Source organism: Acipenser ruthenus, chromosome 29 (genome assembly GCF_902713425.1).
Source record: "Acipenser ruthenus chromosome 29, fAciRut3.2 maternal haplotype, whole genome shotgun sequence".
Lineage (NCBI taxonomy): Eukaryota > Metazoa > Chordata > Actinopteri > Acipenseriformes > Acipenseridae > Acipenser > Acipenser ruthenus.
This window is the reverse complement of record NC_081217.1, coordinates 5,047,707-5,071,490: the sequence shown is the minus strand read 5'-3', so window position 1 is coordinate 5,071,490 and position 23,784 is coordinate 5,047,707. Positions and strand designations below refer to the sequence as shown.

The window sequence follows — 23,784 nt, the reverse complement described above, 5'->3', positions numbered from 1 at the left end:
CTTCACTGTCTTTTAAACATCAACAAGTTGTTATTCCTTAAAATTCTACAAACTTTGTACTGCAGCAAAATCTTAGTCAATCTGAAAAGTGGAACAGGGTTGTAATGAGTAGTTAGCTAGTTAAAGTTTCTCTAAAAAAGAAAAGCATGTTCAGTAATCATTAAAAAGACTTCATAACTTCTAGGACCCTTGTGAGAACAGTGCAGTAATCTTTTTTTCTTGTCACATATTCACTTCTAACCTAACGATCTCTTGGCTGTAGGCTTCCCAGAGCCTCTCATTTGAAGTCACGCACACTTTCCTCCCTGGCTCAAAGAAGTGTGCAGCCGCACCTGCAAATACAAGAGCTGGAGATGCTTTTAAAAAAGGCCAGGGCTGCTTTAATTACTTACAAAGGACAAATTAGTGAAATCCTGAACTTCCAGCAACCATACTAAGTGCTAATGCTATGTGGGATATAACTGGGACAGTTTAATCTGCCAGCAGTCTCACTTCGACACCCCCTGCCCAGCCCACTCTGCACAAGGCTCTCCTGGAAGGTAATTGAAACTCTGATACACTCTCCTGTGCTCAGCTTCTCTCTTCTATTTCCCAGGGGGGCAATGAAGATGCGCTTTCCGCTGCTCAGACCGATTGGAGAGCTAAGCGAGGAAGTCAGCCACGCTATTTCATACTGCCAGGGGAAGTGTATTTACATTTCCCTTCAACGCTTCGATCGATCGGCTCACAGTAACCCTACACCCGGAGTTACAAGCGCACTCTCTTTTTCAAAAGTCCACTTTAACCCTCGCTTAATGATGCAGGAAAAACTTTCCCTTTAAGAGGGATAGAAATTATTTTTCAAAAATAATCAAACAACTGCAATATGAAAAATGTTACAAATCTTGGAGACAAGGTTAAATTAGTTCAGACGGCAAGCCCAGATTAAAAAGTTCAACGGGACAGAGAAACTCCAGAGCAATCTGGTGGGATAGGGTGTCCCAGCTACTGCCGGGCAGAGACAGAAAAGCTTCTTCACACAGTACCGATTATTTCAAATGTCACTGTTTATTAGCAAAGAAACACATTACATATTGTCTTTGCTAAACGGTACACTTCAGACACATTACAACAAATATTAAACTAGCAACCTTTAATAAAAAAAGTGCCAGGAACTGGAATTAACAGAAAACAATACTAGAAATGAACAAGACTACATAAACAACGGTCAGGTTTTTAAGTTAACCTGTTCTAAATAATGCATTCATTCTATCAAATCTATTTCACACCATAAGGTACATCTTTATTTAGTTCAAAAGTTTCAGTATTGCAATTTTCTTACCTACAGATTTTTTTTTTTTTTTTTTTTTACATATAATGAACATTAATGGAAAATTATTTTTTTTGTTTGTTTTTGGTTTTTTTATATAACCTCATGATACATATTTTACCTTTGATTTGCAAACTAAGAAGAAAAAAAAAAAGCTGAGATGAAAATGATCTGTTTTTGGGAGAATTCTGCAATGTGGACAAAATGCATTTTGTTTTATTTATTTTGCTGCCAGGGTATAACTCCTGGGAATGCTCTAAGTGCAATGCAAAACAGACTGCTGTTTCATTATCTAATACAGGTGAATAGTGAAGGTTTTATTGCTAATGTAACCAAACCTCTTCTTTTGTATTTCTTAAAATGTGTTTAGTGTCTGTGAAAGATGCTGGATCAAATGGAAAACAAAACAGAGGTGGTCTATTTCTCAACACAACCAGAACCGCGTAGCCAGCTGCAAACGTGAGCTTCTACACGCTGTCCCGAAAACATGCCTCGACCCTGGAGCAAACATGCTTTGAGGTGGCGAGTTCAGACTCTGAGCCCATCTAGTCCAGGGACAGACTGTCTGATAAAGTGCCCATTAGTTACGAGGGAGGTGTGCTCTGCACTAGGAGCTCCTCAGAGACCACCTCAACTTATTTCACGCATCAACTCAACAGTAACAAGATGGAAACGACTTTCGATCACTGCTAGTCTCGACTAGATTGGAATCTGGACCTGGGGATGAAAGGAAGACTCGCACTGCACTGTATTTCCAATGACTTACCCTGCCCTCCTCAGCTCTGCTTTTGAGCTCTTCAGAACTGGTGGCTGTGTGTTGGATTAGTTGATAATGCTGGTTTAGGCGCCTCCTCTGCTGGTTTCAGAAAGAGGAGTCAAGACAAACCGATTACAATCCTTTGAATGTAATCCACTGTTCATTAATGTAACTTTAAGCAGTAGCTTCCCAATCTCTACAATGATTAACAAAATACACTACCAGAAGATCACCTCTAATGCATTGAGTTTTTGTATCGTATCATACTAAAACTTCAGCAATAAAAAAAAGGGAATTGGGAAATAAGTCTGCCACCTGCTGGTGTCTGGAGCACTGTTTAAACAAATGGTTTAGTGCAAAGAACTTTATATATCACAGACTGCCTTACTTACGGGTCTGTGAAACAAGTTTTACTATTACTTTATATTAATCTCTCTGTTTTTTTAAGACTGTCCGGTCAGGTTATCATTAAGAATATTCATCATACACACACACACCTCTACAGATGCAGGTGTCACAGATGTCCTTACTTAAAGCAGTATCATAATTTAAAAGCGGTTTTCACCTGGCAGAGCCAAATACAAAAAACTCAGGAAATAGGACAACGGGGTCAACTCCCATGGAGCATTTGATAAAAAATAAAGACTATCTACAACGCCCTCTTGTGGGCAAAATGAGTTATTGTTGCTACATGCTTACATTTCTATAAACGTGCATGGACAGCTCTGCTGTCAGTCTGAAAATCTTACGTACTGTACTTCAGTTGTCTTCAGTTCAGTTTTTCTTTTTATGAAAATGAACAGCTCAGATTCCAGGGAATAAAAGCGACCTGTTAAATTGATGGGTCGCTCTTCTTTTTCATGGTGCGCTGGTGTGATTTAAGGTGGGAGAGCTGAGTGAACCCTTGGCCGCAGTCAGGGCAGTGATATGGGGTCTGGCCTGTGTGAATGCGCTGGTGCCTTTTAAGGGTCCCTGACTGGCTGAAACTCTTCCCACACAAAGTGCAGGAGTAGGGCGTCTCAGCTGTGTGAACCCGTTGGTGTGCTTTAAGTCCTGCTAAGTGGCTGAAGCGCTTGTCGCAGTCCATACAGTGGTATGGTTTCTCTCCTGTGTGTATTCGGTGGTGGACCTTAAAGGTGTCCATCCTCCGGAATCTCTTCCCACACACAGTGCAGGCGTATGGAGTCTCTCCTGTGTGGATTCGCCGGTGTTTCTGAAGGTGCCCTGACTGAGTGAAGCTCTTTCCGCATTCAGTGCAGTGATACGGCGTCTCTCCTGTGTGGGTGCGCCGGTGTTTCTTAAGGTGCTCCGACTGAGTGAATTTCTTTCCACAGTCAGTGCAGTGATAGGGAGTCTCGCCTGTGTGAATGCGCAGGTGTTTTTTAAGGTCCCCTGACTGATTGAAGCTCTTCTCGCACACAGTGCAGCGATAGGCAGACTGTCCGTTGTGAATCCGCCAGTGCTCTCTGAGGTACCAGTACTGACTGAAGCTCTTCCCACATTCCGTGCAGATGTGCACATGCGTCTTGTGCTTTGTGTGAGTTTGCTCCTTGCATTCAGAACACTGGTAGGGGGTGTTTGCACTGTGTGTCTGCTTGTGAATGTCAAGCATTGCTGATTCATAGAAACTCTTCCCACAGTCATTACAGACACACCGGGTCTCCTCCACGTCATCGTCGTCGTCTTCTTCTTTAATTTTGACCAGTTCGTACTCGGGGACCTCGTCTTTAATGTGCACACATTCCAGTTCAGAACCCTGCCCTACAGATTCCATCTTTCAACCTTCCGTAGCTTTTCTCATTCGTCCCTGTGACAAAAACAAAAGTCTTTAAGTCCCCTGCAGGTCATTTATACATGGATTTATTCATATTTAAAGAGCAAGTAGCTGCAAAATTAATTTTCTTTTTTTTTTACTGTTCAGGAAATTTGATCCAAAGTGGCAGGATGCTAGATGATGCTGGCTCCTACTTCCATGAAGACGCTTTAAACTAGTCATTCATAAATATATATATGAGATAGTCGAATGAAACCTGCTTAATAATGATACATTAACATATTGAATTACATACCGCTTTGTAGTTTTCCATATAAATAACAAAAAACAGACAACTAAAAAATGTGACATGTACTACAATTATGGCTTCCAGTGGACTTTTGCAATATCACTTTGTTGTGTCTTTTGATTACATGATGTTAAATAAAAGATCCCAGTTATGTTCAGATAGTGTTTTTCTTCTCTCTCTCTTTTTTTCTCAATACTAAAATTCTAGGTGATGCAAAACTTTTGGCCATAGCTAGATGGATAAATGGATAAATAGATAGCTAGATAGATAGATAGATAGATAGATAGATAGATAGATAGATAGATAGATAGACAGAGATCTATAGCAGCCAACTGCAGCTGAAGAATAAACTGTCAATAAAGCATCTTAGCACACACACACACACTTATCAAGAATACAAAACAAACAGTATTCGATTAATCCCGACTGCTAACAACATAAAGTGTAGTGTGAAAAACTAATAACATGACATTTGAAGCTACGAATATATTTTAATATTATTAAATAATAAACACGTTTACAAAAATGCGATCCACTTTATAGTGGTAAACATGCCAAGGTGTGCTGCTAAGCACCCCCGAGACAGACACTTAACCATATATTATTAGTACAGTCCCATCAAACCCTTTATTGTGGGACCAGTGTTTACAAACAGCATGACAGCTCTGTAGAAATATCAATCTGCCATTCTAAAAACGAATCTGCAAAGAGTGAACAACCGCTAAGGCACAGCACTTGTTTACCTCCTTGGTACCGGCTTTCTTTTTCACGGAAGGACTGGGTTGTTGTCTTCTCGTACGCCTTGTAATTTGTTGCTATTTTTGTAATACCATGAAGTCTTTCCTTTGTCTGTGTTAATCAGGCCTAGAAAATGGTTAACGCTACAACCCACAATGTATCACTCCTACATTTTTTTTAAAGTCTAAAGGGACCAGTGTTAGTTTTTGGTTCAAAGCTTTTCTATCGATGCTTCTGCTTTGTAATAAATATGCTTTTCCTGTGCAGGCCTGTGGCAGCAGTGCATACTGGGAGATGTAGTTTCCACGCTGTAAGTTCCTTTCGTCTTTCTGAACCAGGAAGTAGTCAGAGCTGCGAAGTGCAAAGTGTGTTTCCAAGCCTGTTATGAGTTTCCATTGGATAGCGGTTGTTGCTAATAAGCTGAAAAAAAACGACAGGACAACCTCCAACCCATAACACAAAACCTAAAAGCAAATCGTTTTTAAAATGTGTGCTATTCTTTGTGACACAGTAATGGGAACAGTAATGTTGGAAGATGGACGCACAGAAAAGAGCTGTCCTGGGTGATACACTGACCGTCTGTCTGCACTGACTGTGAAAAACACGACATTCGCCAGCAAACACACAGTAGAAACACCCCGTATCAGTGTGAGCAACGCAGGGAGAGTTTCAGTGATTCAGGAAGCTTTTAAAATAATGTGCCTACAGTGCCTGCAATGTGTGCGAGAAGAGTTTCAGCCAGTCAGGGGACCTTAAAAAAACACCAGTAGATGAGATGAAGAATCAGCCTTTTAATACAGCTTCTCTTCAGTAACTTAAAGAGAGCGTTTCAGAAGGCTGGCGGGTAAAATCTGTTTCTCTCCCACCACGCCTTGATGGAATTGTGAATGATTTATATAGTTACAGGTTATTCAGGACTGTATTTTTCCAAGAGGTCTCTCTGCGTTGTCTCAATTCTTCTTGGCGTTATAGACTTTTGATTGCCATGACCCAAGTTATTTATTGTTTTTGCTGAATTGTTTATTTATTTATTTGGATGTAAATCTGTTCATGACAATAATCTAATCTAGTCTCTTCACCACACAAAGCAGCTGGTGCATTTCAGTTTTTTTGTGTGAATTGTTTGACACAATGTCTTCCCCTTAATTACACATTTTTCAGGTTAAACATCACTATTGTTAATTATGCTACCTTTAATTGGAACAATGAGTAGTTCCTTTTCTATTCCACAACCTTTGGTAAATGCTGCCACTGCTTTGAGGGAGGAGATGGTTACACGGGCACCCCTTGTGAAGTCCTTCTGAATAACTGCACACAGCTCTTACCACCTTGTACAGTATCTAGTGGATCACATAACGTACATTTCCATTAATTGTAGAATATGGCATTTTACTTTCATTCTCAATTTTCTTGACCAGTCACTATCTATATTGGACATGCAGAAAAAAACCCAGATCTATTACAGTAAAGTATGTTTAAGTTTACTCTCTGAAGTAGATGAAACTTTATGCTTTCACACTAGTTGTTTGTTCTACTTGTGACACTGTCCTTTTTCCCCCTAAAGGTGGACAACAGAAGTGATCCAGGAAAGTTATTCTGCCACTTGTCAGCTTTTGTAAGTTATTAGCCATGTACATCTAGTACAAAAACATGTTTTTACTTTATACTTCAATTACAAGTTAATGAAGAGTAGAAATGGTTTAGCAGTTTTGGTGACCTTAGTACCTATGCAGTTGTGTCTAGTCTAATAAATAACCCTGCAGTAATTCAGCTACAAACAAAGGTTGAAGGATAACCTTACTGACGCGACAGTGATTTGTGGGTATTTATTGAGTTATCTTACATATTTTTTTACATGACATAAAGAGCGTGTTTCTTCATGGAAGAATTAAATGACATTTACTGGCACACCCCTAGATCTAATGGAGCATGCAGGTGATGCTAACATCCTCATTCTGCAGACAGTTACAGAAGAGTGGGGGGTGTGTTTTTTTTTTTTTTTTTTTTTAGCTCACAGAGCGACCTAATAGCAAGCAGGTTTCAGAAGTGACAACTCGTGTCTCTCTAATTAAACAGACTGGCCAGTCAACACATTCTGAAAATGGAGCAATGGAGGAATATATAGAGCAATACCCAGGAGGGTAAGCAAGGGCAGCAGCACAGTGTTAAGGTTCTCCCTTGACTCGCTGGTCGGGGAAGCAGTTCTGCACTTGCTGTTTTCATACATCTCCGTGCCAGTGTAGATCAGACTCAACACAGTGAACGAGCACACCTTCGTCAAGTGCTTCCCTGACATGGAGTACAAGGAGAACCTAGCGGTTTTTTAACATGGCGTTCACTCTTTGGTTTGCCTGGCCCGGGTCCCCTCACATGTCTCCGAGTGCCATCCAGTTCTGTTGCTTGATTGCCCGCTACAGTAGTGACCTGTATGGGCCAGGCAGTCTCAAACTTTGTTCAAACTACTTTTGTTTTCTTTGAACGCGATGAATGCTAGAAAAAAAAGGAGGGTTACATGTTAGTTCCGACAAAGGGGGTCGCATTTGCTGGAGTCTATAGAAAAATAAAAACAGTAAGACTGGATGTCCTCACCGTTCCCCTCCGGTAAAAATGAGGGGCCAGTTCCACCAGCCAAGAGGACTCTATTGCAGACACGTCCCGCAGGAAGTACCTGGATGTCTGCATCACCTCATTGTACACTACCCTGCAGAGGAAAGTGGAAATCACGTCATCCCTGACAATCACAGCCACGCTTTCCATCTGTGAGCAGATGTATATTTTTATCTATATATATAGTATAATATAGCCACCTGTCAAGTTTGAATGTGTACAAGCTTACTACAACTATAGATTAAAATGAATCGAGATAGCCACTAAATCCACACATTATTATTTTTCGTATATTCAGTATTGCACATGCTTACAAACATCTGCAGCATGTAAGCCCTTATACCCGAGTATAGAATTTGGGCGGGGGTGGGACAAAGGTCTTGTAGCCTACCATTTAGGAGGCTTCTCCGCGTAGAGCACAGAGGTGGGATGAATATGCAGCTCATGGTCATCTCGAAGCGTCCTGGAAGATAAAAGGGTATTTTACATACTGCAGGTACAAATATACCAAACACAGGTCTCACTTGAAACTTAAATACATGTATTTAAAATATATATAATTTTCTTTTTAACTGCACAATGAAGTAATAAAGGGCATTTTCACTCGCACCTGTACGCCCCTGAATGGTGAAGCCTGGCCGCGTTGGCAAAGAACCCCGAGACGATGCAGCGCAGAATAACCTCCGGGTCACCTGAGAATCAGACACCACAGCACATTAGAACCAACCTTCACTTTGCTGCAAGGTTTAATAAGTCTAAACAGGCAGCGAGGGCATTCCCAAGTAAACCGGGGACTCTAGCAACCACCGTTCCAAAATTAAAAATAAAATAAAATAAAAAATAAAATAAATGTACTTGGAAGGGAATTTAAATGTCCGTTCTTCACCAGAAACATTTTCAACGTAATGGCTCGTTTAAACATACGGTTGGCAAAATTACCTAAAGATATATTATTATCTAGAGAGATACTCCAGGGATGGAAATAAGACTCTTGTTGCATAGCTGTTTGAGCCATTCCTGCTTTTACTACAAGTTTAATAAGATAAGAGCTTGTTACTTATACATTGTGGCTAATCAAGCTCACAGTAAAACCTGGAATGAGTGAAACTGCTATACAAAAGGAGTCTTATTTCCGTTCCTGCACCCCAAAAGGCTGAAATATACTGTTATTTTTATTAGGGAGAAATGAATGCTCAAAAATGGGTAAAACAGTATACTGCAGTGGACTCACCTTCGCTGGACTTCTTGGGTACCCTAAACTTGCTCAGCAGTCTCCAGAGCTGCTCCCTCACAGCTGCGGCTCTTTGCAGCCCTTTGTAGTTGAGGAAGTGCTCCTGGCACCACTGCGAGCTCCTGCGATTCTGCCCGAGACAGAAAAGGGCACACAAGCGTATCATGTTTGTGTATACTCACTTGACACTATGCAGTTATGTAGGAATTTTGCCCATTCTCTTTTGAGACCATATTAAAAATCCCTAGCACTAATTTGTAAAATAGCCTTGGTGTGAACCTGCCCATCCCCATGTAAAACAAGGTAATAAGATGCTGTGTGTGTCCGTGGATCAGCTTTTAACGATATCTTCAGTTTGAAAATGTGGCTCTTACCTTAACAAAGGCCTCATAAACATTCAGCATGGTCAGATGGTCCCCTTCTGCCACAGCAAACTTCCTGTGCTTCCTGGCCTGTGGAACAGGATAAGGAAACAGCTGAAACATGGAAGAAATTCCAAACACCAAGAGAAACACCTGATAAGTGGAAGAACTAAGAAACTCCTTAAAAAGAATGTACTGTCTATGCCAACAGACAGCTATTACATTAAGTGCATTGCCCGGCCATTGTGACCCAGGTTTTTGATCTTTATCTGCCTATACGCCTGTGCACGGAATAGCCTGTGAATGGAAACCTGTGTAGAAATTGTTTCACTTACAGCTGGCTTCTTCTGGCTGGGTGGAGAGACGAACACGTTCTGGATCTGCATCATGGCTGCGATGGTCACAATCTCTTCAGAGCAGCCGAAACTCCCTGCAACACCACATTCAAACAGCCGTCCAATGACGTTTATTACAGTTCACAAAGTGCAAAACTCAACCTACAGATAATCCATGGAACAACACCGTCATGCACACAACTGAAAGCGGAGTATCAAATCCACATTTTCAGCACACTCAGTCCACATACTAAATAACTGGCTGAAATCAGAGAGCTTAAATTGAAAAGTGTTTCCTTACTCACCCGATTCCAGTAACATCTTCGCAAACATGGGAATGAGGGGGAATTCAGCCATCCGCATTCCCAGCGGCTCAGTCAGTCGTCCATGCTCATCTAACCCTGCAGCACAGACAGGTACCAAACCATCACCATGGTGAAAGCTACTCCTGCATTGATTCTGGCTTGACCTTTATACTGGCTTTGGGGCTCTCCTACCCAGCGTCAACATAAATATAGACATGGTTCAAAAATATATCTTAAAGTCTCTTTGAGAATGTGAGGTGTTGCCGAAAATCAGAGTAAAGCGGATGCAGGCTTAAAAACCTGATGAATAAGGGAACTGCAATGTCTGATCAATGGGTGTTTTTTTTGTTTTTTTTCAGTGTTCTGTTTTAGAAAACATGGATGGCAGCAAGTATTGGCCAACAACGGGAATCCAGAAAGACAATTCATGTTCCATCATGCCTTAGGTGCTACAGCAGGTGTGTGATGAGCAGAGCAAAGCGGGAGATGCTATGGTGGAGCCCCACCTATCCAAACAGCCATCTCCTTAAGGTTCTGTTCATTTAGTAACAGAATATTGTTTCTCGCAGTGTTCTCACCTCCGAGTGCAAGGAGCAGTTCCAGAGCCTGTACCATGGACTGGGCAGGGGGAGGCTGTAAAAAAAAAAAAAAAAAACGGGGAAGTGTTATGAGGTCATTTCATAAACAGGGTTTTAGCATCTGCTTCATGATCCAGTCTCTTAATCATGGAAGAAATGCACCGATTCATTATGCCAAAGGTGAGGGAAAGTGACTTACAGACAGGAAGCTGAACCTCAGAACGTTGTCTATCCCCAGGGCTTTCAGCTGCAGGATCACAGGGGCCAAGTTAGTGCGCTGCATCTCAGGGACTGTCGTTGGGGGTAACTTTTCAAAGTCTTCTTCTACAAGGAAAAAAAAGAAAAGAAAAAAAAAACAATGGCAGCAGCACTTTTACAGGGCAGCACATGGGGGACCCCCCCCCCGTGCAAGCGGTATGAAATGAAACCCTGTAAACTATATGAAATAAAACCCCTGTACCTGTATAGAGCCGGTAACATTTCCCGGCCCGGTTCCTGCCGCCTCTTCCTGCTCTCTGACTGGCCGACGCCTGGGAGACAGGAGCCACTACCAGGGACTCGATGGCTGTTTTGGGGTTGTAGGCCCTCAGCTTCACAAACCCGCAGTCAATGACGAACACCACGCCGTTTATAGTGATGGAGGTCTCTGCAATGTTGGTCGCAACAACCACCTGAAACACACAGGAGGAGAAGATGACTCGGTTCAAATACAACATTTTTATTTCTTATCTTTTAATAAAAGATGACAGGCAATTCACCTTGCGCACAGTGTGGGGCACCCTCTCGAAAACCTTCATCTGCTCAGAGTAGGGCAGGCCTGCGTACATGGGAAGAGCTCGTAGGTGCTTCTTCATCCCCGAGCGGGACAGGACCCGGGACTGCTCTACCAGCATGGACACCACTCTCTCCACCTCCTCCTGCAAACACAACACAGCTTCACTCCTCTCGCACACGTTTCATGGAAGTTTTAATTCCTGCGCGGGTCTGACAGGGAAAGCCACAGGACCTCAAATGCTCCTGGGTTGTATCTTGTACCTGCCCGGTGAGGAATGCCAGGACGTCCCCATCGCCTTCAGACTCGTGGATCTTCATCACCGTCTCCACTGTGGCCTTCACATAGTCAGGAACCGGGCTGGATTGGCAAACAGTTAGTAAAATCAAGCTGCACGCTGCGCCCTCATCACAAAGCTTGCAAGCACAATCTGACCAGTCATAAAACTCCAGCTAGTGACACTCAGGAACAGTTTCATGAATATTAAAATGACTATCACTAGAATATGTTTTAATAGCTAACGGTATCATTTGTAACTGAGCCATTCCAGCTTTTTTGGCTGCTATACAATGAGAGTCTTAAACTCCCGATTTAAAAGTTTGCAGACAGACCCCATTGTTTCCAAGTGTATGTAACATTACTGATGTATGGTTTAATCCTTGTGTATAGCATTCTTTTCTATCACTTTATTTTGTCAGCTAACAAACAATACATATAGGATTACAATTACCGGAGTACACAGTTTAAGAACCTTTCATTATCACTCAAGCAATAGGAATGTCAATAACGTGTGGTTCAGTGGTCAGAAACACCACCTAGCAGTGTGCAGTCCCTGTCTTACCTCATTGTATAAAAGACATCCACAGGGAATGTCCTCCCCTCCACTGTTAGAATGCCACAGGTATCCTTACTGGGGTTTCCAGACTCATTCAGGTTAAAGAAATCCCGAAATTGCTACAGGAAAAAAAAAACACACACGTTCTGAACTGGTAATGTTGGGTCATGTTTCACATATATTGCAATGCAACGTGCGTTAATGTTTTGTTTTATGGATGGTTACAATTTCAGCTCAGATCATAGGAAAGCAGACCGTTTTCTTCTGGAATGCTGAAGTGTTCATTACAGTATGCCTTTATTAAAATTAGCCTGAAGGAACAGAAGATTATTACATTTGTTTGCAGCACATCTTGGAGGCAGAGCGATAAAGCTTGTTCAGACTTGGGTTGAATATGTACAGTATAGCAGGCTGAGTCACTGAATATATGTGTGTTCTACAAGATGTCTGATTAACTACTGCCACTTAAACCTCATCCCCGGACCCCAGCTGACTTCTCAAACACACTGACAGATTTCCTAACTGAGAAACACATTCCTTGCCCTTTAAGATAATTGCTGCTTTGATCATTTTGATCAATTCTGAGCCTGTACTTTCACCGAGGCAGTATTCTAAAGCCATAAAAAAAAACTACCTCAGCATCTAGAGTAGCTGACGCCACAATCAGTCGCAGATCTCCGCGCTTCTTCTGAATCTGTTAAGAGAGGCATGAAAAACAAGACCGGTGAATCCTTAGGGTACCTGTCGCTTTAAAGCACTGTTTCTTCCATTGGTTAAGGTAGAGTTTCTGTTAAGCGAGTACAAGAACTTTTCTCTACTCCGCCAGCACAGAGAGCATGTAAAGCTTGTATAAAAAGTGTCTGTCACCCAAATCAGACATGCTTCAAAATTAAATGACACATGCCGTTTTTCCATAGAACCAATGCAAAGTCTCAAGCACAGTGTAAACTGTTTACAAGTAGTGTTTTATTTAAATAGTTAATCTGGACCATGACGTAAAAGGTGAACTGTGACGGAGGGGGCTAACCTTCTTGAGAAGTCCGATAGCGATGTCTGTGTAGAGGGTTCGTTCATGAGCCTCGTCAAGCATCAGGACACTATGGAGACAGCAGAGCGGATAAGAATCATCACATTCACGTGTGTATTTACACTGGGCTCTGTCTCTGATAAAACACTGGGTGAGATAGAGGAACACAAAGCAGCCTGTGTGATCTGTGTGAGCGCGAAGAGACAGGGTCAGCTGTACTGTACATATTACAAAACAAGGGACAACATGCCTGCTGTTTATTGACTACTGCAATGCAAACATAAACTTTAGATAAACAGACGACTAATTCATAAAAAATAAAAAAACAAGTACCTGTACTTCTTTAATAAAGGATCCGCCATCATTTCTCTCACCAGCATTCCATCGGTCAGGAACTGAAACGAACAAGAAACAGACATAAACCTCCCTCTAACACTTCCATACATTTCCCATCAACCAAGGCAGAGGCAGAACAAAACTTAAACAGAGGGGTGGATTTTTACTGTTTAAAGGACTGCAACCCGAGGTTTTATAAACCACGCTCTTCATGTATTATCAGCACTAGTAGCAATATTATCACTGGTCCCATCTTTTTTTTCACAATTTTGTCCTTTGGAATATACAGGTATTTCATAGATCATGCTATGAAAAGATGCTTCCTGACACCTAATCAATTCTAGTGTCGTTAAAAATATTTAAAATGTGGCAGAAAGAAAATAATTTCATACAATTATCAAGAAATAACCCACAGTTACCTGAACTGATGTTACCTGCTTGTTTTATAGCATTATTTATGTATTTATTTATTCTACTATTCAGTTAATAATTGTGGCAATGGTGCAAAGACTTTGAAAACTGGGCCTGTTAGGTCTGTTTCTGTTCAACTTTAAGATTTGTATTACCTTGATGCGTGTGGCATGGGCATCGGAACAATCATCAAACCGTATTGTGTATCCAACCTCATGGCCCAGCAATGCCCCTCTCTCCTCGGCCACACGACCAGCCACCTGATCAGGGAGTGAATAAGAGGGGAGGTGTCAAGCCCTGGTGGTCAAGGGAAACTCTTAAACACTCAGGAATACCTGTACTGCGTATTAGTAACCTCTACTGCTGTTTGTGTTTTTAGGCAATGGTGTACAAGTAATTTATTTTAGAACTTAAATATTCAAATACCTACACTACATGTTCAGAATCAGAACATCTCTAATTCCATAGTTTTTGACTAGTTACGACAAAGACCTTGGCTTTAAATTTGAAACTTCACATTCAGGGAAGAAATGTTAAGAATTTGCCCTCAGGAAGGTTGTGACTGACACTAGCTGGTATGCAAATAAGTATACAGTACGACATTCTACAGCTCCAAACACAAAGCAGCACAGCTCTCCCTACCCCCACCTTTTACCACGAGGCCAACGTGCCTCTCAATCCCTCAGCTCTAACTACATAGCCACACTACCTCCCAGCCCCTCAGCCCCAAACACATGGCCATACTACCTCCCAGTCCCTCAGCCCCAAACACATGGCCATACTACCTCCCAGTCCCTCAGCCCCAAACACATGGCCATACTACCTCCCAGTCCCTCAGCCCCAAACACATGGCCATACTACCTCCCAGTCCCTCAGCCCCAAACACATGGCCACACTACCTCCCAGTCCCTCACCCCCAAACACATGGCCACACTACCTCCCAGTCCCTCACCCCCAAACACATGGCCACACTACCTCCCAGTCCCTCAGCCCAGAACACATGGCCACACTACCTTCCAGTCCCTCAGCTCTAACCACATGATCACGCTACCTCCCAGTCCCTCAGCCCAGAACACATGGCCACACTACCTCCCAGTCCCTCAGCTCTAACCACATGATCACGCTACCTCCCAGTCCTTCAGTTCCAGGCACTAGGCCAACCTGACTCTGTACTCGGCTCTAGCTAAAAGGCCACACTGTGGTAAGCAGCTACACAATTATAGACTAAGAAAACCTGCACAAGGAAACTCACCGAGACTGCAGCCACCCTTCGTGGCTGGGTCACTCCCACCACTTTCCCTTCTGCAGCCCATCCAGCCTCCAGGAGATACTGAGAACCGGAGAGCAATCAAGATGTTATTTCTGTAGGGCACAGGGTGTGGATTCTACCACAGTCAAGATGTGGTGCACTTTTGGAACCCATGACTTTGCAACACATGTAAATTTGCCTCTACAATTCATTATTGGTACAGTACAATGAATCAAATCATCAGCAAAGGAGTGTCAAAAAACAATACGTCTATCTAGTTGACCATTTTAATTTAAAAGACAGAGTGTCTAAGGTTACCATGCATGCCAAACACCAGTCCAAAAATCCTAATACTACACATTTTAAATTATTATACTGTTCTAGTATTGATGTAAGCAGTGGTGGATCTAAAAGCTGCCATAGTGTATATCATTAAAACAGAACCCTTGCTTGCATTTTATACACAGTGATACCCTAAATAAACAGCACTGTTAGGCGCTTTGATTTTTATAACCTTGGTACACACAAGTTTTAAATTATCTAGCCTAAACCGTCTGCTAGGTGGAGTATTGTAGTACCAGTTCCTGATTAAATCAATTGAATAGATCCTGTGCTCTTATTTAAAAGTGCATTTTTGTTTTGTATTCCTGTTTTTGCTCAAAAAGTATTTTAAAAAAAAAGTAATTTACCTGAGGAATCTGAGTGCTTTTCCCACATCCTGTTTCTCCAACGATCACCACAGTTTGATAGTTCTCCAACAGGTACAATATGTAGTTTCTGTGCTGAAAACCAGAAATATAAACCCAAGAATTATTACCCGACATTCAAGATAAATTCATTATAAAAGTACGATTTCTCTCAAGGATAGTATAATATATTCTGTACTGTGATTGACTCATTCTTTGTAGTGATCACCTCCCTAAGTAAAAACATTGTAGGGCTACAGGGAAAGACTCTTTAATAAGACGGGCTTTACTAGATACACTTAGAGAATGTGACTTACGTTGTTTCTAAAGCTGGGGTGCAACTAATTAGACTCAACTGGTATAAAGCATCAAACGGCTCGAATTGCTAAGCAGGAATCCTACTGCCAGCCCTGTATTCCTACTACATAGGATGGGTGAGCCGCAGTTCCGCGGCACTATGCGTCTTTCGCGGATACCTTGAACACGGGAAGTTTCTGCCTCTGTTTCTCGATGGACAGCGAGGCATGAGGGTTGTAGACTATAGAGCCGCCGACCCCTGCAGTTGCGTCGCGCTCCTCATTGAGACTGAGACCTGGACCCTCCGTTCCTGGAAAATTGCATTTTAAAAAATCGTTTACAGTCGTTCTCCGTTGTTTTTCAATTATGTCAGCCGTTAAAATAAACTATTCATAGACAATAATAGACGGGAGAAAGTGTGTAAACAATCTACATAACATTAAAACCATGACTGCTTTTTTTTCAAGGCTCGTAGCAAATAAATAATACGGCAATTACATTTAATCTGGTGAGGATACATTATACTGGCCGTGGAAGCTGCTGTTGTCTCTAAACACTACATATAATTATGTAAATATAATATGATCTCCCGTCAGTGTTTACATCAGCGGTTTGTTTTAATTTAATTCTACTGGTCGAAGGTCGAAAGCAATGTTATTGATACCAGAATACACTATGTTGTTTTCATTTCACAATAAACGTATAAGGAGAATCAGATTCAAGCACAGACATCCCCAGTATTATAAATGAATCGCTATTATGGTTCATGTTTTGCAAAACCAAGATGACAGCGCTATCCAAACTAAATGCAAGACAGCTAAACCGTAACATTTCGCTGCTTTACACATTTCACTGTGTATACAACCACAGGCATTCAAATTATGAGGCAATGTTCATAAATGGGGAAAAAAAACTACACAAATAAGACAATTATCCGATGCACTGGTCATTTATTGACTCTCATAATTTACTTTATTGGCTTACCAGGTTTCCAGAACTTCATTGTGGACCACGGCACCGCCATTTTCGGTCGAAGGTTGCGTCACAAAAACTTTATTTAAAACGCAATAATGCAGAGGAGGGAGGATTTATTTTGGCAGTACAGTACGGCTTGGTAGACGCTTTTAACGTGTAATCCTCGATTTCTGACAGGTTTACCAATATCAGTAATGTTTTCTTGATATAAAAAATAACAAGAAAATATAACTGTTGATGTACAAAAGCTGAGGATTACATGTTGTGTGTTCCAGTGGTTAAAGAAAAGGGCTATAACCAGGAGGTCCCTGGTTCAAATCCTCACCTCAGCCACTGACTCATTGTGTGACCCTGAGCAAGTCACTTAACCTCCTTGTGCTCTGTCTTTCAGGTGAGACGTAGTTGTAAGTGACTCTGCAGCTGATGCATAGTTCACACACCCTAGTCTCTGTAAGTCGCCTTGGATAAAGGCGTCTGCTAAATAAACTAAATAATGTTAAAACGGCTTGACATAGGCAGTTGTGTCGTGACTGAAGTGCGAGAAAACAAAAACATGGGTTAACCAGGCTGTCGCGCTACAGTAGCTCAGTAAACTGATTTTTAAAGTATTTATAGCAGGATTGGGAAATTTGTGTAGTCCCTTAAAATTAAAACCATCCGGAGAGTGTAAAATAAACGGGGCCTTTCACTTTACCATAAAAAGAATGCATACACAGCCAGCAATCGTGTTCGGGCTTGTTCAGAAATGAAATACATTCCTACGTGGTTTAAATGCACTGTGAATCAAATTGACACGTCCCACTATATCTGACCATGTGGTATATCTTCGAGTTTTGACTTTGCAAAGCAACTAAATAAATAAATAAATAAATAAATAAATAAAGGGTCACATAGCTTTTTTTACATACAACAGGCTAGATCAGTCAGTGTCTTTATAGCACTGCCAGCACTATCTTGTGAACTGCCACGTCACAACACGCTTCCTTTTCTTGCAATAATAATAATAATAAACATTAATGCAGAATATTAATTATTAAGATAGACCCTTGTATGTATAAACATGTATGCAACCAATAAATTTGATCCTAAAATGGCACGTCCATGATGTATTATGGCTATACTCTTCATTATAGCAGTGTGCATGGATCAGTTTGTTACACTTACTGTCTTTTTGGATTTGGAAGCTTGAGTTGAATACCCAATCTCTCTCAGCTGACAAGCAAGGAGCAAACATTCTGTTAAATTTTTTATTTTATTTTTTTTGTTTAAACTATTGCTACAGATAAAGCTACAAGTTGTTAACTTTATTACTCGTCAGAACAAGAATTGCACAGTACAAAAAGAAAAATACAGTTAGAAGCACAGGAAAGACAATTCAAGTTTAAAATAGACTAGTGTTTTACTTTCAAGTACTGAAGCTTTTCATAAATCTCAACCAAATAAACACAAACCCTATTAAGCGTTAGATCAACGAGTACCAGACCTGCCTGTATTCACTTCACAGTAACTCCGCACTTGTTTTTGGTTCTACCCTTGAAGTCCATGACAATGGCGGCGTTTACATGCACAAGTCACAACAGTGTTCCTCACGACCTGTTTGCTGTACTTTTCAGGAAATGCGCTGCTGTGCATTTCGGATTTAGGGAAAAAAAAAAAAAAAAAACTGTACCAATTCAGATTACTCAATTCATAGTCACTTAGGGGAGGGGATATTTAAATATCTGTGTCTGCTTACCAAGTAGGAAAAGAACGACTGAATATGGCGAGGAGAGCTTCATGCGTTGCCATGAAGATAAAAACATTTAAGAAGAGAAATTAATCCACAGCTATTTTTATCGTGAGAAAGCGACTGACCCTGTCAAAGTCGCGCTGCCAAAAGGACGTTCTTTTGCCGTTTCACCATGTATACGCGTGGCAACGTCACACAGTCATGACTGTACAGTGGATTTTCACGTGCATGTAAACCCAGCCATGATAGACATATGTCCTTCCCTTTGGTTTTACTGGGAGTGCGAGGGCAGGAATCACTGCATCACTTTTAAGCAAGTAAAATATTCACCCCAAATTACTGCTAAATTTTACTTTTGTTTACTCAAGGAAAAAAAAACATTTACCTAGAATAAGAGGCAAGGCACATACAATTCTATATAATTTCTTTAAATAAATTCAGTGTAATACTAGTTCTACCTTTTCACCATTTCACCCTAACCAAGTACTTTTAAAATGAATTTCTATATGAGATTGTCATGGCAAACGACGGGAGGTTTGTATTCGGTACCTAATGTCCCACATTCCTCTTTAGCTGGTCGCTTTATACCTAATTTCAGTGGCTTTTGCTCAGGTTGAATAGCAAAATGTAAAAGGACAGTAAATAAAGCCCCTTTCCATGGTAGTTGACCAGTAACTTTAAAACACACGTCCATTACATGTGCAATACTATTTTGTACCATTATTGATGACTTATGAATGAACTTTGAAAAGGCATTCAGACCAGTTCATGGTAGTGCTCCAATCCCAACATTGTAAAAGTTGTCTGTATTTAAAAGGAGCCACATGGGTAGGAAATATCAGACTTAATCTTAACAAATGTATTCTTCTTGTTGTCTCAGTTCACTTTGTATCATTTTCTGTTTCAGTCATTACATTGTGGGGACTTCTTAAACTACAGTTTAAAGCCCCCCTGGAGCCTCAGTAGAGCTCTCAGAATCATGTCTGACCTCCAAGTACATCTGGTACATCAGTGTGTAACCGCTGTACCTGAAATACATGATACAAAGCGAATACAAACACAAGAAAAATATTAGTTTGGGTATGATATTTAATACTCATTCCAAGCTGCTCTTCAAATGTCAGGTTTTCATTTGAGTCTATTTGGAACGGTCAGAGATGGCATTAGCGCACCATCTCGAAATCTCAAAGCATGGGGGTTGTGCTCCTGCATCTTCCTGCGGTTGTAGCAACTAGGGTTAAAGGTCAGCCCGACCAGCTCCCGGCGATGGGAGAGAAGAGAGACCATGTGGTCGAGCTTGGCGCGGATGGTAGAGTAGTGGTACTGGCGCTCTTTGCTCAGCTTCTGGAAGCAGACCCTCAGAGAGCCATCAGGAGACTGGGAGGAGTCCGGGTTTTTAGGGGGAGAGCATTTCAAGGCATCGGTCGTGTAAGGAGGAGACGCTTGAGACGAGGGGACAGGTGCTGCAGAGCTCTCCTGGCTGTTGGTTTGACTGGATGAGGCTGTAGAGGACGTCACTGATGACTGAGTGGACTCCTTGGAGAGCACATCAGTTTGGGCATCACAATCCACTGTCAGGACATTGGTTTGGGTGAAAGCATGACACGTTGTAGTGGGTTCCTCGGCAGCCTTCTCTGTTTGAGTACACCCAGGCACCCCAGTAGCAGCCTCTGTCGGAGTGTCAGCCGGATGGCCCCCCTCCACAGGATCGGGCTCCTGTAGCCAGTCTTCCATCTTGGGTGGTTCCTCTCCGATAGTGGAAGCTTCGGACACTCGGCTGTCTTTCGGGCGCTCGCTGTCTTCACCCCCAGGGGGCACAATGGCAGGCTTGGCCCTGTTGGGCGTGCTCGACAGCCTACACGGCTCCACTCCCAGCAGGTTGCCCAATGGTAGCTCACGGGCTGCAGGCAGCTTAGTGGCGAGGTGGTCATAGACCCCGCTGTTCCGGCAGCTGGCGGGGGCCTTGGGGTTGAGCGGCTTGGACTGAGCGTACAGTATCCGGAACTCCTCGTCAAAGTGCTCCGAGACCTGGCCTGACAGCTCCAGCAGGTTACTGCTGTTCAGTCTGCCATCCGTCCAGGTAAACCTGTGAGAGAAACAAGTATAACAAAAAGTCAGGTGGAAAGTGTCTACCCAGCCCCCAGCCATTCCATTGCCTTCCCTTCTCATTACCTGTAGGAGCCTGTGGCCACCCTGTTGCCATCAATCAGCATGAACCGCTCGTGAACCTTCCCCACAATCTTGACCCCTGATCGTGTGAAATAAGTGACTCCGGTTATGGTCCGCACCCGCATTTGCTTAAAAAAAAAGAAATGCAGATTTTTTTTTTTTAAATGAGAAAAGCATTAATTGCATATCTGATAAAAAGGCACATTTCTGTACCTGCACACATGTTGATGTGCACTTAAAGTATATATTCTAGCATCTTTAACATATCACAGTGCAGTTTAATGAAAACAAAAAACAAGTACTTATTGGTGAAAGAAATCAGGCTTTAAAACCACAAATGCAATATTCAAAAACTAACAAACAGTACCTGGTTACAATACGAAAATGAAGTTTATTCAGCACATGTCTACAGTATCTAGGAGAGGCTGCCACCTCTCTTGCATCAGTGGTGGTATTTTGGCTATGCTCAATCAGATCCTGCAGCCTTTTGTCCCCAAACTTCAATCTAGACTTTGCTCTAAGCTTCATTCTTGGCGGTCATACTGGCAGAGAAGTGAAGGGATTCTTACTTGCAGTTCGTCGAGTCGTACGTTGAGGCTCTTGCACATCTGTAGGAAGGAGGGGAGGCAGGACTGGTCCAGCAGGATGTAGACTGGGACTCTGCGCTTTGTACAGGCCTCCTGGAGGTCCTTAAAGATGTCCAAGTCTGTGAGAGAGTCCGTTACCAAGGCAATGACCTGCAACATGCAGCCAGGGTGTTGAAATGCACCACTTACAGGTAGAGGGCTTCACAAGTCTACCCATGTGTTTAATAACTGATTGGCAGTGGCCACAGGCAGGTTTTGTCGACCCCCAAAGGAACAGCTCTAGTGAAATGTGTATCATGCATGCACAACCTTATTACCGATAATTAAATACTTCAGGGAATGTCTCAGGGACTCGACACCTAGAGGTATGCATCGTTTGTATCGTGATACAAGACCAAAAGCACAAAATGGCTCATTGTAGCTCACCCAATGGTTCTTGAATGAAGTATAAGTAGGTTTTATAGTTGGTAGGAATACATACTCTCCCTATCTTATTCATGTTTTATTTTAATAATGCTTACTCACCATTTGATCTTATTATGCATCATACAAATAGCCAGTCAGAACAAATACATGCACTGCGATACATATCGTATCATGCCTATCGTGATATGTACTGTATCGCGAGATTGGTGTATCATGACACCTTTAACTAATGACAAAATTTAGGTCTATTGTTTCCGATTTCCCATTGTCCATGTTCACTCTCCATGTACTCAATGACGACTTCGAACCCTGAAAATTAGAACAGTCTAAAATAGTTTTAATTAAAAGTCAGTTTACCTTCCAGCTGTACACGTGCTCATATGTACTTCCCAGCCAACTCGCTATTTGGCCTGAAGCCGAATATTTTATATAATTTGAATTAAATAACTCAAAACTTAATATATACATAGGTCTTGTAGAGATATCAGACGTTCAAAAATAATGGATTTTACACAAGCACCTGGGGCAATATGGACTTCGGACAAAGTGTGTGTACTGTAACAATACAGCAACATAGCGACCAGACTTAGGTACTGTATCGATGCCACAGTAGCAAAGCCAGTTACAGTACGTGAATGGGAAAAAGTGACATTATTACCTCTTTCGCACTTTTGATCATTCTCCTCGCCGCTTCCTTGCAGCTGTAAATGCACTCCCCGTAGCTGGGCTGAAAGTGAGCCACAGCCCGGGTGACTCCTCTGTAAGAGTTGCCCGTGAAAGCCGGCCAGCCGATCTCCAGGTGGGGCGGTTCTATGTCCGAGACCTCCGGGAAGTAGGTGACGGAGGAGCAGTCAAGAGAGCTAGTTATCGACTGTTCCAGGCCCCCAGCGTCCCCGGCGAGAGACACCCATTTGGGTACATCGGCAGAGTGGACTATCCGTCTTATTTCATCGTCGGAAAGGAAATTAGGGATCTTCTCTTTTTTTAAAAACTCTAAAAAGCCATCTCTCCCACCCGATATCAATTCCTCCAGCGCCAGCCTGTGCGTTTCATTGTAAAGCTCCTGCGGGTTAAAGTCATTCTTAAACTGGTACATTCTGTGGACTGGGCCGGGGAAATCATCTAAGCACTGAGACAAAGCCATGATACACGGTGTCAAACGTGCAGTTGTTTCTAATTTGCAGGCATACGTATTTATATGGCTTTCGAAATGAACACAGACCAAGCCCACTGCTGCCGGTATTGGTTAAACCTGATGCTGTTAAACTTGCCTACCACTCAGCTCACTGCCTTCAACAAAGCCAGCTCATGCTGACTGGCTCACAGTTTGAATTTGTAAGCAAACACGGTGGAGCGCATCAAGTTTCTCATCGACTCCTATTCACTGCTGTCCTGCAACGTTTTTCCCTGAGGTGCCAAAAATCATTCAAATCGTGCCAAAGGAAGGGCAAGGCTGTGTGGACTTGGGAAGGGAGCCATGCAGGTGCTGGGAAACCTTTTCAGTTATATATTTTTTTTACACTAATTATATCTTTCGTGTATAAACATGTAATAATACAGAATACAAACCTAACAAGTTCCTGTTCCCCACCCCACAATATTATTTTCAACATTTAGGTGTTAGATCAACCACATGTCCTGATCAGTTCAAGTTAGTTGCATTATGATCAGCAGTGTGGAGTAGTGGTTAGGGCGCTGGAATCTTGACCAGAGGGTTGTGGGTTCAATCCCAGGTGGGGGACATTGCTGCTGTAGCCTTGAGCAAGGTACTTTGCCTAGATTGCTCCAGTAAAAACCCAACTGTATAAATGGGTAATTGTATGTAAAGATAATGTGCAAAAAATAATGTAATTGTATATAAAAATAATGTGATATCTTGTAACAATTGTAAGTCATCCTGGCTAAGGGCATCTGCTAATAAATAAATTATAATTTCTTTAAGACATTCTATGCAATTTGCTGCGAGGAGCGGGAACAACCCACAACAGGCTGGAATGGGC

General features: G+C 42.1%; 3 protein-coding genes across 3 annotated transcripts; all 3 read right to left on the bottom strand.

Moving 5' to 3' along the window:
- Nucleotides 1–1,670: 1,670 nt before the first annotated feature.
- Nucleotides 1,671–5,212, bottom strand: LOC117432632 (gastrula zinc finger protein XlCGF7.1-like). Its single transcript, XM_034054610.3, has 2 exons — nucleotides 4,873–5,212; nucleotides 1,671–3,873 (listed from the first exon to the last, which is right to left on the bottom strand). Exon 2 carries the CDS (start codon nucleotides 3,838–3,840, stop codon nucleotides 2,899–2,901), a length of 942 nt encoding a protein of 313 aa, XP_033910501.3. The 5' UTR covers nucleotides 3,841–3,873; nucleotides 4,873–5,212; the 3' UTR covers nucleotides 1,671–2,898.
- A 1,467-nt stretch (nucleotides 5,213–6,679) lies between these two features.
- Nucleotides 6,680–17,109, bottom strand: LOC117432622 (probable ATP-dependent RNA helicase DHX35). The gene is made up of 22 exons (XM_034054599.3): nucleotides 16,883–17,109; nucleotides 16,078–16,208; nucleotides 15,605–15,697; nucleotides 14,919–14,996; nucleotides 13,822–13,926; nucleotides 13,253–13,314; nucleotides 12,920–12,989; nucleotides 12,527–12,586; nucleotides 11,899–12,011; nucleotides 11,321–11,417; nucleotides 11,044–11,202; nucleotides 10,746–10,956; nucleotides 10,485–10,609; nucleotides 10,286–10,340; nucleotides 9,708–9,803; nucleotides 9,403–9,497; nucleotides 9,080–9,157; nucleotides 8,706–8,835; nucleotides 8,085–8,166; nucleotides 7,866–7,937; nucleotides 7,457–7,568; nucleotides 6,680–7,357 (listed from the first exon to the last, which is right to left on the bottom strand). Exons 1-22 carry the CDS (start codon nucleotides 16,920–16,922, stop codon nucleotides 7,322–7,324), a joined length of 2,100 nt encoding a protein of 699 aa, XP_033910490.3. The 5' UTR covers nucleotides 16,923–17,109; the 3' UTR covers nucleotides 6,680–7,321.
- Nucleotides 17,110–18,106: 997 nt separating this feature from the next.
- On the bottom strand, nucleotides 18,107–22,975 carry LOC117430276 (protein FAM83D-like). The gene is made up of 4 exons (XM_034050153.3): nucleotides 22,443–22,975; nucleotides 21,341–21,508; nucleotides 20,775–20,899; nucleotides 18,107–20,688 (listed from the first exon to the last, which is right to left on the bottom strand). Exons 1-4 carry the CDS (start codon nucleotides 22,926–22,928, stop codon nucleotides 19,731–19,733), a joined length of 1,737 nt encoding a protein of 578 aa, XP_033906044.3. The 5' UTR covers nucleotides 22,929–22,975; the 3' UTR covers nucleotides 18,107–19,730.
- Nucleotides 22,976–23,784: the final 809 nt, after the last annotated feature.

Coding starts and splice junctions, on each gene's coding strand:
- LOC117432622 (XM_034054599.3), bottom strand. CDS start 16,922: ATGGCGGTGCCGTGGTCCACAATGAAGTTCTGGAAACCTG. Junction 16,209..16,882: donor AATGAAGTTCTGGAAACCTG/GTAAGCCAATAA, acceptor GCAATTTTCCAG/GAACGGAGGGTCCAGGTCTC. Junction 14,997..15,604: donor AAAGCACTCAGATTCCTCAG/GTAAATTACTTT, acceptor TCCGGTTCTCAG/TATCTCCTGGAGGCTGGATG.
- LOC117432632 (XM_034054610.3), bottom strand. CDS start 3,840: ATGGAATCTGTAGGGCAGGGTTCTGAACTGGAATGTGTGCACATTAAA.
- LOC117430276 (XM_034050153.3), bottom strand. CDS start 22,928: ATGGCTTTGTCTCAGTGCTTAGATGATTTCCCCGGCCCAGTCCACAGA. Junction 21,509..22,442: donor TGATCAAAAGTGCGAAAGAG/GTAATAATGTCA, acceptor TGCATGTTGCAG/GTCATTGCCTTGGTAACGGA. Junction 20,689..20,774: donor GTGGCCACAGGCTCCTACAG/GTAATGAGAAGG, acceptor TTTCTCTCACAG/GTTTACCTGGACGGATGGCA.